The sequence below is a fragment of the Aphis gossypii genome, chromosome 1 (assembly GCF_020184175.1).
Source record: "Aphis gossypii isolate Hap1 chromosome 1, ASM2018417v2, whole genome shotgun sequence".
Lineage (NCBI taxonomy): Eukaryota > Metazoa > Arthropoda > Insecta > Hemiptera > Aphididae > Aphis > Aphis gossypii.
In genome coordinates, this window is record NC_065530.1 from 9545112 (window position 1) to 9562085 (window position 16974).

The window sequence follows — 16974 nt, forward strand, 5'->3', positions numbered from 1 at the left end:
TTAAGCAACTTTTGATCATCCAGTGCTATAAGGTAAAATATGAATTTTATTTTTATTTTCACTTTTTATTATGTGGTCTCATATTTTGTAAATTTAATACCTACAAAGAATATTATTGATAAAGAACTTAATGAAGATAACGAAATATTATTTTTATAATTAATTTAATTTAATTTTAAGTTCATATTTTGTACCTTATTACAATATTTTTAAAAGTATACATATACATCCATTCCAAGTTCTTAACTAAACGGTCAGTCAGTGACAACTATAAACAGTAGGTAAGCAATTGTTGCATACACACTATAAAATTATAATTACGCACACACCTTCATATTGTCTACACTGAACTCCTTGATAATGGACTGTTTGCACAATGTTACCAATATAATAGATAAGTACTTTTAAACTTTTTACCAGGCAAATGCTGAGTCCTACAATTATAAAAGTACCTATTAGTTTTAGTTTTATTCTAATGACTAGGAAATACAATGTTAATGTTAATTTGTTTTCTTAAAAGATAGTTTAAACGGAAGACACGGATGGGTTAGACCGAAAATTGATGTTGATCGTGAAAAATATCCATGTTTTATTATTATAATTTAACGGGTTAAGATTTATCAAAATTAAAATATAAGCCAGTTTATAGTATCATAATATATCGGTCACTATAGTTTTACTATTATTAATTTAACTTTCTTTAAAATATAACATGCATAACTGACATTCTATTGCCGTAGAAAATCTATTAACTATTTTATATTTTTAAGACTGTAAAGGATCTAAAAATACATACTATTTACTATTTAGACTCATTTTTGTACTTTAAATCTTTTTTTTTTTTTTTTTTCATCGGTAGATTAATAAGAAGGGATAGGATAATACAAGTTATCGTCGATAACAATTTTATCATAACTAAGCCTTGATAATTATTACTGAATTAGTAACCAATTAGTGCATCCAGAACTAAACAAGTAACAAATAAAAATACTTTAAGTTTTTCCTGGAGTATTTGAACAAGAGAAATTACAAAATGAATTAACAATTATTTACGATGATAATAACAAATACTCACACCTAAAGATTTGGTAAATTATATTATTTAAGATTGGTGCATAATAATGTATAAAATTAAGTTGATAATTTTTATTTTTAACAGCATACAATACATTATAATATATTTGTTTCAGCTGAGTTACAAGAAGTGTACATAGAGCTTACAAAATTTTTACAGTTAATTTTGTGTATTCCTGAAACCACGACTTCTAGTGAAAGAAGTATGAGTACCCTAAAAAGAATGTTGGTCCCAAGTGTTTCCATTTTAGAGAGGTTACCAATTTTATTAAGTGGTTTAAGAATAGGAATGTGTTGTTTTGATAAAATATTTTATTGATAAAACATAATATTGAAAAACTTTTTATATATTTTTCTTGAGACAATTATATTAGTTAATACATAATGGTATAGTGAAATAATAACTTTTGGAAACAATACATTAAACTTAAAAAATGGCACAATGTAATTTTTAGTTTTTAAAGTAATTAGTATAAAATATTAAAATGCAAATAAAATTAATAACATAACATAATATATTAGTTATTTTTTTTTGGTGTAGCAACAATAACTGTTTTTACTTCGGTGTATGGTTGCAGACCATATTCAGCCATTTCTCTTCCATGACCAGACATTTTGAAACCACCAAATGGTGCTTGAACTCCAAATACATTGTAGCAATTAACCCTGTTTGTATAAATTTAAAATATTATTACATTACTTACATTATTAATATTATTTATATTTTTATTCGGGTAATTCTCATTTCTTACCAAACAGTTCCAGCTCTAAAACTCTGGATAGCTTTATTTACTGTGTCTATGTTCTTTGAAAACACTGCTGCTGCCAGACCATAATCAGAATTGTTGGAACGGCTGATTACTTCATCGAAATCACTAAACTTTAATATTTGTTGTACAGGGCCAAAAATCTATAGAATTAAAATATGTAGTTATTAAATAATAACACTTAAATACATAAATGTAAGTAATTTTAAAAATATACTTCTTCTTTTGCTATTTTCATATCATCCTTAACATCAGCAAATACAGTAGGTTGTATAAAATAGCCTTTGTCTCCAACTCGTGAACCACCTGTGACAAGTGTAGCTCCTTGTTTCTTTCCGCTATCAATCATGCTTAGAATTTTGTTTAATTGTTCTTCGTCAACCTAAAAACATTGTCAAAACGTTATTCATAAAATGTTTGTATTTTACGAGTATGAATAAAATAAAATGTAACCTGTGGTCCTTGGTGTGTTTTTGGATCAAACTGATCTCCTACAATTCGTTTTTCAGCTCGTTTTGCACTTTTCTCGACAAATTCATCATATATTGAATCTTGAACAAATGTCCGAGAACCAGCACAACAACATTGTCCCTAAATTATAAAGATTTGAGTTTGATACATAAGATACATTGCTTTATGTTACATAATTTTAAAACTAACCATATTATAGAAAAGTCCAAAATGAGCACCTTCTACAGCTTGATCAATGTCAGAATCACTAAAAACTATATTTGGAGATTTACCACCTAGTTCCAATGTTACTCTCTTAAGATTGCTTTTAGCAGCACCTTGAGCTATAATTTGACCAACCTAAATGAAACATATTATCAAAATACAAACATTTTAAATTTTAAAGTTATTCAATTACCTCAGTTGAACCGGTAAATGCAATTTTATCAACACCAAGGTGATCGACAATAGCTTTGCCAGCAGTTGGACCATAACCAGGAACAATGTTAACAACTCCAGGTGGAAATCCTGCTTCTTTCACAAGACTAGCAATGTATAAAGCAGTAAGAGGAGTTTGTTCAGCTGGCTTTAGAACAACGACATTCCCTGGTAAAATTTATATTAAATTATACACTATTATAATAAATATGACTTTTAAATTAGTAAATAATTTACCCATCGCCAAAGCTGGTCCAATTTTCCAAGATAACATCAATAATGGAAAATTCCAAGGAATAATTTGGCCACATACACCAACGGCTTCATGTCGTGTATAAGCAAAATAATTACCATCAATTGGGGTAACTTTACCATGGTTTTTGTCTGCCCAACCAGCATAGTAGCGTAATACACCAATAGTTCCTGGTACGTCATCCGACAATGCAACACTATAAGGTTTGCCATTGTCCAATGCTTCCAGGGTCTATCAAAATTAATTTGATTTCATTTAAAATAATATATTATATAAATTAATTAGGTAGAAGTTCTTACAGCTAAATAAACAGCATCTCGCTGAATTAAATCTGCCAATTTGTTGAGTAGCATGCCACGTTTTGAAGCATCCATTGTGCGCCAAGGGCTGTCCAACTTGAATGCTTCTTGTGCAGCAGCAACTGCATTGTTGATGTCCACCTATAGATCAAAGATCATTAAATGGCTTTATATAATAACATAAAAACAAGAAAATAACATGGTTAAAAATATGGAACATACAGCATCCCCTTCTTGAACTTGAGCAATTGGTTCACCAGTAGCTGGATTGAGTGTATCAAACGTCTTACCAGATGAAGATTTTACAAATTCATTATTAATAAATAACTATAAAAAAAAACATCAATTAAATCAATATATGAAATAGTGATAGTACAGATAGATACAGATAATGTCATAATAGTATACCTAATTATATTTTATAATGGTATTACATTGTATTACACATTATGATATTTTATCATACAGACTATTTTAATATTTAGTTTTAACAAAATAGATTAAATGTTACAGTTTAATACTTTATAGTTTATAGATAGCTTTATTTATAAGATATAATATCATTAAAATCAAAATGCCAATCATTATAATATAGCTATTAACCATAATACTAATTTTATAATAATGATGTTATGCTCTGATCTATAGTTTAATTACATCTCATATCATTTGTATAAAACTGTAAACACATTCTTTTTTTTTTGTTATAAATAGTGTATATTATAAAATATAGATAATGGCTCTCAGTTGTTAGTTATATAGCACAATCAATTATTATATATATTTTTTATCCAAATTACTTTATGTTTAAATTTGATTGCAGTATTTCATTTTTATTATTAAAAATTCAATATAATATATCTCTTTTGCCTTATGATTTTTTAAAAAATAATCGAAGTCTGATGAAAGAGTGGTCTGAACTACAAAATCTACAAAAAAAAGAAGAGATATTTATTAAAGGGATTTAAACTGAACCTACAAGGACAAGACATTTTTTTTTGATTCAATAAATAATGCATTACAGCTAACCTTAGTAATTATAAAAAAAGTTGTATATAATATATTTCAAATCTTTTGGGAAAATATTTGTTTTAAATCATAATTAGAAATAAAAACCTTAACTAGGTATATAAATATATAGATGATTAGATAATATAAATTAAAATAACTACCTATTAAACTCATTGTAAATGAAAATCCTTGTATAAATCATTACAGTATATAGATTAGGTATGTAATATATTATAATTATAGCTTAGTAATATCAATTTTACTGTAACCTAAGAATGTACATTATGTAATATCTAAAAATACAACTGAAACGTAATTATCAAAAAGGCTCACATTTGAAAATTAAAATTTATCAGGAAACTTAAAAAACTGATTTTCTTTTTAAATTATTTTCTTTATTTTAGCAATTAATTTTCTATATCATCACAATATAAAGGAGATGTGAGATGTGTTATTTTGATAAAAACTCGAGATGGGCACTTTTCGAAATTCACGATTCAACTGTAGTATATCTAAACCTACTATAGACAGATACAAAAATTTAAAAAAAGTATATTTTAGAACTTAGTTTCTCATCTATTGTAATTGCTTAAACCATAAAAATAAATAAATATAGAAATATAACACTTCATTTTGAAATACACATTAATGGTTAAGTTTAAAATTATAAAATACCTATATAAATAAAGACAGTAGGAACTAGTAATTACTAGTCCATTCATTCTAAAATAATTGATAATTACTACAAAATAAGATCATCACAAAATCACATATGTTTGTCTTTATAATGGATATAAAAGTACAGTATCTATAATTTTAATTAATGGATCAGAATTTAAAAAAAAAAGGCACTTAGGCACCAATTCAACAATTTCTCAGACATACACTATCATGGTATGGGTATTTTTTTTCATGAACAAATTTTTTTATAGGTAACTAGTTATTATTCTGTGATAATAGTTATGGTCGCAAAAAAACTTTTGTTACATGTCTATTACTAGAGCAAACAGACGTGGCAACAAGTTATATAATAATAGCTATTATTAGTAACAACTAACAAGTGATTACCTCAGTGTACTTGATCGGCGGGTTGACTATCGGTTTAGGGGCACTGCTGGCGAAACATTTTTGCACCACCGGAAGTGTGGAACCGGAAATCTTGTTCATCAACCGAAACATTTTTGCCGGATGCGAGTATAATGAAAGAAAACTTAAAATATCAGGTCCGCTAACCAGTTTGTTTCGACAGGAGAATTGGGCACCGACTCGCTCAAAGTACGTCTGACTACTAACTAGTAACTAGTTTATTGGTCTGAAACTGAGAGACCGTAAAAGTGTAAAACTAAATTAAATAAAAACCGACAATTGGTGTTTGACGTTCTGGTGGTTAAGGTGCAGTGCGCGGTACGTATATACTTTAGAGCAGTAGTCGTGTACAAGGCCGAACAAGTAACAACCGGCATCAATATTATCAGTTTATCACAGTATTATCACTATTATCATTTAAAACCTTATCAACTGTTAACAACGCTGTTTTTGTTTTTTGTTAATACGTTGGAAATTTAAATATTATAATTTAATATACCTTTTTTAATTTAAATTTTTGTTTTGACGCTTTTTTGTATTAATTTTTAATCAAGTTTATTAGTAAGGATAAGTTTTTGAAATATTTTTTTATTTCCTTGTGTATTTTGTTTGATAATATACATTTTGTTATATTTTTTGGATACTAGTTGTAGCGTACCTATACTTAATGAGAATTGAGAGTGTATGTAGTATGTACATTTAACATTTTTATTATTTTTTTAAATTATGTTAATTGTAATGTTATGATTTTGTGAATTTTAAAATTCAAGATTTGAATTGGTTTTTATTTTTACCTATACGTTATTTTATTGTAATTATTAATTTACCTATAGTACCTATGTTATTTTATAATCCATTATAATATATTAATATGTAATATAAATAATATAAATAATAATACATGTAATGTCTATAACAATTGTTTTATGAATTATAAAAGTTGAAATTTGATTTTTTTTTATGTTTACCTATATTTTCTTTTATTGTCATTTATTTATTTATAAATATTGCAATTTGAAATGTATTAGATTCTGGACGGAGTGATGAATGTATTGATTTTAGTATTTTACAATGATGTATGTTTTTTTTTTTTTTGTGTGTGTCTGTGTACAGCATAACTAATCGAAATAATGCTTCAATTTCAAACTTCGGGGGTGGTTTCCGATGGAAAAGTGAATATCCTTGGTGCATTATACAAGTCAAAAGTAAAGATTTTCCAACAGTTTTCAAAAAAATCAAGAAAAACAAAAAAAAAATCACGGAAAACGAGAATTTTAACGCAAAACCAGTTTTCGACCAAATCGATTTTTTTATTATATTAAACAATTTAAACAATTGTTTGCAACTACCATTTCGGACCTTAAACTGTCGATTGAAATATTCACAAAATCCTGAAAGGAATAAAAATATTTTGATAGATAACTAATAATTTTAAACCTTGCTACAGATAATTAACTGATTTAAGAATTATTTCAGACAATAAATAATTTTATTATTATATTAGAATTTATTAAATATTACTATATGTATCTATTATTCTTAGTACCTTATAATGATCAATGAAGTAGGTATACATTGAATTTGTATAGTCCAAATTACATAATGAATCAATTGAATTGGCCATTAATAAACTTTCATCTGAAAATCTGTATTTTAAATTATTAATTACAATATCCATGATACCCATATACGCTGTAGTTTTCCAAAATGTTTCAACTGAAGTTGATTCTTCAATTTCTTCTGCTCCTGTAGTTGATGTAAGGACATAATCATGGAGATTTTTTGGTTCTCTTCGTTGTCGTTTTTATCCTTTTTATCAAATAAATAAATATATAAGTAGAAGGGAACAAATGCAGTTTAGTACCCACCCGATTTTTTCGATTTTTTTCCCCCCAAAATATGTGTTTTAAACTTAAAAGCACTGAACACAAGTCTTATTCCAAAATTCTCGCAAATCATTATTTTTATTTTTTTGTATAATATTTATATAGGCAATAGGTTGTAGTTTTTGAGACTTAGATAGTCTATGACTTTTTTACCAAATGATTTGAAAATATTTTGTTCTATCATCAAACGCTAATTTTCTATAACTGCATTTTAAAATTAAATTATATAGCAACACACTATATTAATCAATGTAGTATATACCTACTAATTACTATAATGTTTGACAAAAAGAAAATTGTGTATAGAATTTATACAGTAATAATGTTTTGTATAAATTACTAAATATTGGTCCCACAGTTTTGGAGGGTTAATCATCTATACCTTATATTTTATAATGTATATGTAATAACTAATAAGTATATTTTATACTCTATATCTTATCGATATAATAATTGTTATTTGTTACTTAACATCGTTGAAATAAATGTCTAAATATCATAATATAGTATATACACAAATATGTTTACTTATATACTTTTAACCATGGCTGTTTGTACCGATCTATTTAATTATATCAGTTTCTTATCATTCGTGTAGTGCTGTCTTTGAATTTAGTGTTTTTTTAGTGCTTAATAATGTCTGCAAAAAAGCGTAAAGTTGATGATGAAAATAGAACTTTTAAGTTTTAACACCTCATGGAGAATGACTATTTATTTATTATTTCTAGATTATTATTTTAATAACATGACATGACTACACACAAATAGCTGACAACAATTAGAATAGTATTTTAATTTTATTTAACTATTATTATTTTTTTTTTGGAAAATATTTACCGGGAAAATGTTTTTATGGTAAATATTGAAATTGGAAAAATTGAATTGGAAAAAATTGATCGGGAAAACTGTACTTCAATCTATTGGTAGATCCCTACAGAGTATTATAATAATAATAAAGTTTATACAATACATATTAAAAATATATTTACAAATTTACAATATTATGTCAATATAATATATTATGATTGTTAATAACTAAATAGTGTATGAATAACACTACAAATTCACAAAGGTACTATAATATTAGTAAATTAAAAATTCCAAACATCAAAAATACATTGCTTATTTGCTATTATTAAGATTGTTTTGTGAGTTTTGTGAGTTTTCGTGTTTGAATTGGGCAACTTTATATTCTATATCTATAATATTATAACTTTGATTTCATGAGTAAGTACCTAAGTAAATTTATTTCATTGATATAAGTTTCAAGTTTGTTTGTGACGAATGTCAACAGACATTCAAACATAATTCCTCTTTAAAAAGACAACATGATACAAAAACCATGATACTATAAATCAGTGGTTCTTAACCTTTTGTAGATCACGGACCCCTGGTGAAAAATATTTAGATACCGTGTACCCCCTCACCAACTTTTTTCTAATACTTTTTTTTACATCTCATGTTAATATGATAAATATTTTATATTAGAATTCCATAAGTAGACATAACAAAGCATTCACATTTATATTTATATCTTGTCACGACGTATTAAGGCTGCCTCAGACCCCAGACATGAGTATTACGGACCCCAGAGGGCCGTGGACAACAGGTTAAGAATCAATACAGTATAAATAAAGACATACAACGGGATTTAACATAACCGTGATATTGTTGCACACACACAATAAATGTAATTTTCTACGCACACACTTTCATATTGCTTACACTGAACTCCTTGATAATGGACCGGTGCAACATTTGCAAGATGTTAGATTAGGTGCAATAGGTAGGTACTTACTTTTTACTTTTTACTTTTTACCAGAAAATCCTACTATAATTATAAAAATACCTCTTACCAAGTACTGCTATTTTACCATCACTGCATTCCGTGTAAAATGTAGATCGTGAAGTTATTTGGTTCAGCTAAAATGAAAAATTGTTGGAACCCTCCTTATAACTGAAAATGTCAAGAGTCCCTGCTCACATAATACCTACAATATAATTCTATCTCCCTATAACAGAGAACTCTTTGTAACATACAAAAATGTTGGTCCCAGGCGTTTCCATTTTAGAGAGGTTTTACTGTAATAATTAGTGATAAAGATAACTAATATTACCAGTTTTATTAAGTGGTTTAAGAATAGAAATGTGTAAAATACTAAAATATGTTGTTTTGATAAAATATTTTATTGATAAAAGATAATATTGAAAAACTTTTTATATATTTTTCTTAAGACAATTATATTAGTTAATACATAATGGTATAGTGAAATAATAACTTTATGAAAAAATAGATTTAACTTAAAAAATGGCACAGCGTAATGTTTAGTTTTTAAAGTAATAAGTATAAAATTTTAAAATGTAAATAAAATTAATAACATATATTATCATAAAAACATATTAGTTATTTTTTTTTGGTGTAGCAACAATAACTGTTTTTACTTCGGTGTATGGTTGCAGACCATATTCAGCCATTTCTCTTCCAAGACCAGACATTTTGAAACCACCAAATGGTGCTTGTACTCCAAATACAAGGTTGCAATTAACCCTGTTTATATGAACCATTTTAAATTTAAAATATTATTATATTACATTATTAATATTATTATTAGGTATTATTTAAATTTTTATTTAAGTAATTCTCATTTATTACCAAACAGTTCCAGCTCTAAAACTCTGGACAGCTTTATTTACTGTGTCAATATTCTTTGAAAACACTGCTGCTGCCAGCCCATAGTCAGTATTGTTGGATCGGCTAATTACTTCGTCAAAATCACTAAACTTTAATATTTGTTGTACAGGGCCAAAAATCTATATAATTAAAAAATGTAGTTATTAAATAATAACACATAAATACATAAATGTATGTAGGTTAATTAAAAATGTGGTACTTCTTCTTTTGCTATTTTCATATCATCCTTAACATCAGCAAATACAGTAGGTTGTATAAAATATCCTTTGTCTCCAATTCGCGAACCACCTGTGACAAGTGTAGCTCCTTGTTTCTTTCCGCTATCAATCATGCTAAGGATTTTGTTTAATTGTTCTTCATCAACCTGATTACATTTTCAAAACATTATTCATAAAATGTTTGTATTTTACGAGCATGAATAAAATAAAATGTAACCTGTGGTCCTTGGTGTGTTTTTGGATCAAACTGATCTCCTACAATTCGTTTTTCAGCTCGTTTTGCACTTTTCTCGACAAACTCATCATATATTGATTCATGAACAAATGTTCTAGAACCAGCACAACAACATTGTCCCTAAATCATAAAGATTTGAGTTTGATACATTGCATTATGTTACATAATTTTAAAACTAACCATATTATAGAAAAGTCCATAATGAGCACTTTCTACTGCTTGATCGATGTCAGAATCACTGAAAACTATATTTGGAGATTTACCACCTAGTTCCAATGTTACTCTTTTAAGATTGCTTTTAGCAGCACCTTCAGTTATGATTTGACCAACCTAATTGAAACATATTATCAAAATACAGACATTTTAAATTTTAAAGTTATTCAATTACCTCAGTTGAACCGGTAAATGCAATTTTATCAACACCAAGGTGATCGACAATAGCTTTGCCAGCAGTTGGACCATAACCTGGAATAATATTAACAACTCCAGGTGGAAATCCTGCTTCCTTCACAAGACTAGCAATGTATAAAGCAGTAAGAGGAGTTTGTTCAGCTGGCTTTAGAACAACAACATTCCCTGGTAAAATTTATATTAAATTATATACTATAATGATAAATATGACTTTTAAATTAGTAAATAATTTACCCATCGCCAAAGCTGGTCCAATTTTCCAAGATAACATCAATAATGGAACATTCCAAGGGATAATTTGGCCACATACACCAACAGCTTCATGTCGTGTATAAGCAAAATAATTACCATCAATTGGGGTAACCTTACCGTGATTTTTATCTGCCCAACCAGCATAGTAGCGTAATACAGCAATAGTTCCTGGTAGGTCATCCGATATTGCAACGCTATATGGTTTGCCATTGTCTAATGCTTCCAAGGTCTATCAAAATTAATTTGATTTCATTTAAAATAATACATTATATAAATTAATTAGGTAGTAGTTCTTACAGCTAAATAAACAGCATCTCGCTGAATTAAATCTGCCAATTTGTTGAGTAGCATGCCACGTTTTGAAGCATCCATTGTGCGCCAAGGGCTGTCCAACTTGAATGCTTCTTGTGCAGCAGCAACTGCATTGTTGATGTCCACCTATAGATCAAAGATCATTAAACGGTTTTATATAATAACATAAAAACAAGAAAATAACATGGTTAAAAATATGGAACATACAGCATCCCCTTCTTGAACTTGAGCAATTGGTTCACCAGTAGCTGGATTGAGTGTATCAAACGTCTTACCAGATGAAGATTTTACAAATTCATTATTAATAAATAACTTTAAAAAAAAACATCAATTAAATCAATATTTGAAATTGTGATAGTATAGGTAGGCAATAGGCATAGATAATACCATAATATTATAATTATATTACCTATATAATTATTATTATACATTATAATAAACCATACAAACTAATTTAATAATATACTTAGTTTTAACAAAATAAATTAAATATTATAGATTACTAGTTAATAGTTTATATATAGCTTATTAGTTTTCAAAAAAATCGGGAAAAACTAAAAGAAAAAAAGAGAGACGGAAAATTTTACCGATGTATATAAATTCTATCCTAAGTTAAATTACGTTCATGCTTTGCCCCATAGCTGTGGTGCAATAAAAAAAAAAAGATAAACACTTAAATTCCTAAATATAACGAAAAACTCACAACAAAAATATGCAATAAACCTATAACGTTTATAGGTATTATTAAAATGATTATAGCTTAAATCAAAATTGTATATTTGTATCTCATTAATCATGTACATTAAGATCAAAATTGACCGATTAACCACAACTTTGAACTTATTGCATTCATGACTATTAATTCGTATCGACGATAAATTGTTATGTATTAAAATATAAATACATAATAGTACACATAAGCATTATATGTTTTTATTTTTAACTAATACATTTTTAAGTACTTATTTTGTATAAATATAAGCTGACTAGGTAACACTTTAAACAATCAATTTTCAATACAAATTTTCCATTATAAATTTTTTTTTTTGAGTAAATAATATAAAATTGTTTATATACCTTTAAATTAATATCCAATCATAATTCGACTACTAGCTATATTATGCTTTAATATATACAGGGTGATTTTTTTATCAAACAATACTCATTATTTCCAAAAGTATTCATGTTTTTGAAAATATTTTTTTACATAGTTTCTAATTGTTAAAAAAAACAACGTTTTTATAAAAAAATTATATTTTTTATTCTTTTAATTTTTTAATTTTTTTACATTTTTCAATGACAACATAGATTTTTAATTTTATATTCCAAAGCAGAATAATTTTCTGAGCAATTCGATACATAAAAATCGAATTTAGGGTGAGTAGTTTATGAGTTATACGTATTTAAAGTTTAGCTGCGCGGAGTGGAGTGGTACGGGGTTAACCCTAAAATGTTTGTCCACTACTCCGCTTGTCTAAACTTTGAATAAGTATAACTCATAAACTACTCACCCTAAATTCGATTTTTATGTATCGAATTACTCAGAAAATTATTCTGCTTTGGAATATGAAATTAAAAATCTATGTTGTCATTCAAAAAAGTAAAAAACTTAAAAAATTATAAGGATAAAAAATATTTAAAAATATAATTTTTTTATAAAAATGTTGTTTTTTTAACAATTTGAAACTGTGTAAAAAAATATTTTCAAAAACATGAATACTTTTGGAAATAATGAGTGTTGTTTGATAAAAAAGTCACCCTGTATATATTATATGCCTTTTAGTGTTTTTACTTTTTAGTCTCGGTTAGAAACAATTGTACATACATACTATAATAAGAAGTTATTCAAGTATTTTGTGCACCGTGAGTTTAAATAATCTATAGCAGTTGTTAAAAGATAATTTATAATTTTTATGAATAACTAAACAATTATCATATAATATACATATATTATTTGTATATTTATACACAGACACACAAATATTTAATTAAAGTATTAGATACTAAATTAAGCAAATTATAAAAATATAAAATTAAATTAAGACTCATAAAATTGTTTACAGTCACGAAAATACTGTTTTAAAGTGTGTGAAATTATCTAAGTCAGCAAGATGAATCAGTTAAAAATACTACTGAACAGTAATATTTATAAAATATACAGGTATATAGGTACCTATAACGGTATTTTTGCAACAACATTTATTACAAAATTATTTGTAAAGTTTATATTGTACACTCACATTTCAATAGCCAAAAATAGTAAAAATATTCTGCAAAAATCATTTTTTATTTAATAAGATCAAATTATTTTATATCACCGACGTTTGCGCGCGGCGTTTTGCGGCATCCGCGACGTTTGCGGCGTCCGCGGCGTTTTGCGACTTCCGCGACGTTTAAGACATCCGCGACGTTTGCGACTTCCGCGACGTTTGCAGAGGCATCTGCGACGTTTGCGGCGTCCCCGGCATTTGCGACTTCCGCGACATTTAAGGCATCCGCGACATTTAAGGCATCCGCGGCGTTTGAGGCATCCGCGACGTTACCGACTTCCGCGACGTTTGAGGCATCCGCGACGTTTGCGGCTTCCCCGGCATTTGCGGCGTCCGCGACTTCCGCGACGTTTGAGGCTTCCACGATGTTTGTGGCTGGACGACAGCGGCGTTGTTGCGCCTGCTGTGGATTGACGCCAGCACGTTTCATCACCACCACCGAACCGACAATGATGAACGGGTCGGGCGCGGTGTACATGACGACGAAGGATTGTGTAAACATTCCCGTCGTCGCCACTACCAAAAGCTGTCCGGATCGCGGGCACCGGACCGTCACCACCGACTGGACGACCAGCGTTCTGCAGTCGCCGTCGTCGTGGTTGCCAGTCTCCGGCGCCGCCACGTTATCAAACAGCTCCTGAAGTTGTCTTCGACCCGAGGCCACGTACTTCGTTCCATCGACGTCCACGAAAGTGAACTCCGCGTCCTCGGAGAAATGACGCCAAACCTTTTCCGGGGCGTTATACCATTCGGTATAAAAATTCCCCACCACCTGGTGGCCGACCGCGTCGTCGCATCCACCGTCCACGACCGTCATATCGACGATTTCTCTGTCGTCTCGGCGGCATTTCTTGGCCCACCAGGACCCGCGAAACACAGTTTGTCTAATCAAACTATTTCCCATCTTTTGAAAAAAATGCGTTGAATTCGGATGAGAGTCGAGTAATAATAAATAACGGAGATGTTATCTATACCACACGAAACAATAGACAGAGCAGTCAACCCTTGTTATTATTGAAACTATGGTAATATAATTATTAGAAAATAATATTATACTAGCCAGCAGCGATCTCTCACGAATCAACATTCAGGGCGTTATTATATTGACATTTTAACTGTTCGCGAGCTTTTTCACCTGATTCGCGGTAGTTTGTTATACGCGTTTCCGTTGGAAAGATGAAAATATTAAATAATTACTTTTTATTCGTGATACTTCATAATAATATTATACAAGTCAACATTTTAATTATAAAAACGAAAATTGCTCATTGATTAATTAGCATCATGGTTGTGCTTAATAGTTCGTATTTTTTTTTTTTTTTGTTTGTGAACAACTCATTTAACTTGTCGGAATAATGCTTCAATTTCAAACTTCGGAGATGGTTTTTGATGGTAAAGTGAATATCCTTGGTGCATTATAGAGGTCAAAAGTAAACAGTTTTCAATAATCGATTTTTTTATATGATTGTAACTCAAAAACTAATCATTTTTAAGAAAATATAATTCTTGGTTTTTCATAAGTCAGTTTTTTTGTAGTAAATAAAAAATAAAAAACAATTTTTTTACAAGCGTTCAAAATTAAAATTTTTACGGAATATTTCTAAACCGCAAAAATTTGCAAGTACCTAATTTTGTAGTTGAAAATTCATAAAATTGTTTGTATTTATATCTAAGATTAGAAAATGCATCACTAAGTTTTCCAAAGGTTTTCTTTCAAAAAGCTATAGAGTAAACTCGAAGCATCATTATAGGAAAAATGTTGCGAGCGTTTGAATTTTAAATTTTTACGAAATTTCGTAACGATAACGATTTATCCTCAAACGGTTTTAAGATTTTTTTTTTAAAAATATCGATAACATTTTTTTGGCTGAGTCAAGATATTTGAAAATTAACTACAAATTTTCTCATAAGTTAGTCTTATAGTGATTCTTAAGTTATAAGAATACATAAACACATATTTTTTTATTAGCGTTTGAAGTTCAAATATTAACAAAATTCGACAAAATCATGAATATATGCAAATTTTTTTAAAATTAAAAATCTATAAAACATTAAATTTTGGGATAGGTAAGTATCTAAATAATTTATTTAATATGCATAACACGGTCAATCGTGACAATTTAACCTACTATAGCTGCTCGGTAGTTCACCATTATTCTCTACTATGTGGATTAGGCCTTATGTTTATACTCGGGGAAACCACATTAAAAAAAACGCGCCACATGCAATACCTCATGCAACATTAAAATTGATATATGACCGATTTTCATAATGTACTAAGGTGGTGAGGAAACTTGCATTGAAAATTGAATACAAAGTGTCTCATAAGTTAGTCGTAGGTATAGTGATTCAAAAATTATAAGAATACATAGGCACATTTTTTTTATTGGTGCTTAAAGTTCAAATATCAACAAAAATTTGGCTTACAATAATTATAAAAGAACTTAAATTTTGGTGTAAGTATTCAGATTATTAAAACATAAACCACCTGTTACACCATCCACTGGAAAATATATCCTAGAACCTAAGTTGATAAATGAATAAAATCATCTCCGTTTAGAATCGTCTTTCGTGTACAATGATATCTATCATTGGATAATGAATTCAAATTTAATACATCCATTATATAGTGATCTACTATACAGCAGAGCGTTACTAAATTGACCTCTTCTTGTGTGTGTGTGTGTACAGCATAACATGTCGAAATAATGCTTCAATTTCAAAAATAAAAACAACAAAAAAGTGACGGAAAACAATAATTTTTATGCGAAACCAGTTTTCGACAAAAAGACCTTAGTCCTTTGTCCATTACTCGAACAAAAATACGTGGCAACAGGTTATTCCCTACCTACTGGTTATATTATACTAATAATAATAAATATTATTATTGCTAATAAGAACTAACAAGACGTGTTTAGTGATTACCTCAGTGTATTTGATCGGTGGGTTGACTATCGGTTTAGGGACGCTGCTGGCGAAACACTTTTGCACCACCGGAAGTGTGGCACCGGAAATCTTATTCATCAACCGAAACATTTTTGTCGGGTGCAAATTTAATGAAAGAAAACTTTAAAATGTTAATTTCGCAAACCGGTTTGTTCGGACTATGTTCGTCTCAACAGCACTGGACACTGACTCGCGCGAGGTACCAGGATACGTCCGACTACAACTGACTAGTCTAAAAATGAGAGACTGTAAAAGTGTAAAACTAAAAAAGTGAAAACCGACAATAGGCGTTTGTCAGTTGGGGCGACGGGCAATGGAGGTGCAGTATAAAGTATGCGTAAATATAATAGTGATAAAGTAAATTTATTTTATCA

At 28.7% G+C, this 16974-nt stretch overlaps 1 protein-coding gene across 3 annotated transcripts; it reads right to left on the reverse strand.

The window, feature by feature from the left end:
* Window positions 1-1403: 1403 nt before the first annotated feature.
* Window positions 1404-16940, reverse strand: LOC114123355 (aldehyde dehydrogenase, mitochondrial). 3 transcript variants are annotated; one of them, XM_050201044.1, is made up of 10 exons: window positions 16580-16892; window positions 3504-3608; window positions 3282-3422; window positions 2967-3213; window positions 2710-2897; window positions 2502-2651; window positions 2295-2432; window positions 2059-2223; window positions 1827-1984; window positions 1404-1740 (listed from the first exon to the last, which is right to left on the reverse strand). In XM_050201044.1, the coding sequence occupies exons 1-10, from the start codon at window positions 16688-16690 to the stop codon at window positions 1593-1595; spliced, it is 1551 nt and encodes a 516-aa protein (XP_050057001.1). In that variant the 5' UTR covers window positions 16691-16892; the 3' UTR covers window positions 1404-1592. The 3 variants fall into 3 exon arrangements, with proteins under 3 accessions (XP_050057001.1, XP_050056997.1, XP_050057002.1); XM_050201040.1 differs by lacking the exon at window positions 16580-16892 and adding an exon at window positions 5361-5730; XM_050201045.1 differs by lacking the exons at window positions 1404-1740; window positions 1827-1984; window positions 2059-2223; ... (4 more) ...; window positions 3282-3422; window positions 3504-3608 and adding exons at window positions 9433-9812; window positions 9918-10075; window positions 10156-10320; ... (4 more) ...; window positions 11370-11510; window positions 11592-11696 and having other exon boundaries at window positions 16580-16940.
* Between the last annotated feature and the right edge of the window lie 34 nt (window positions 16941-16974).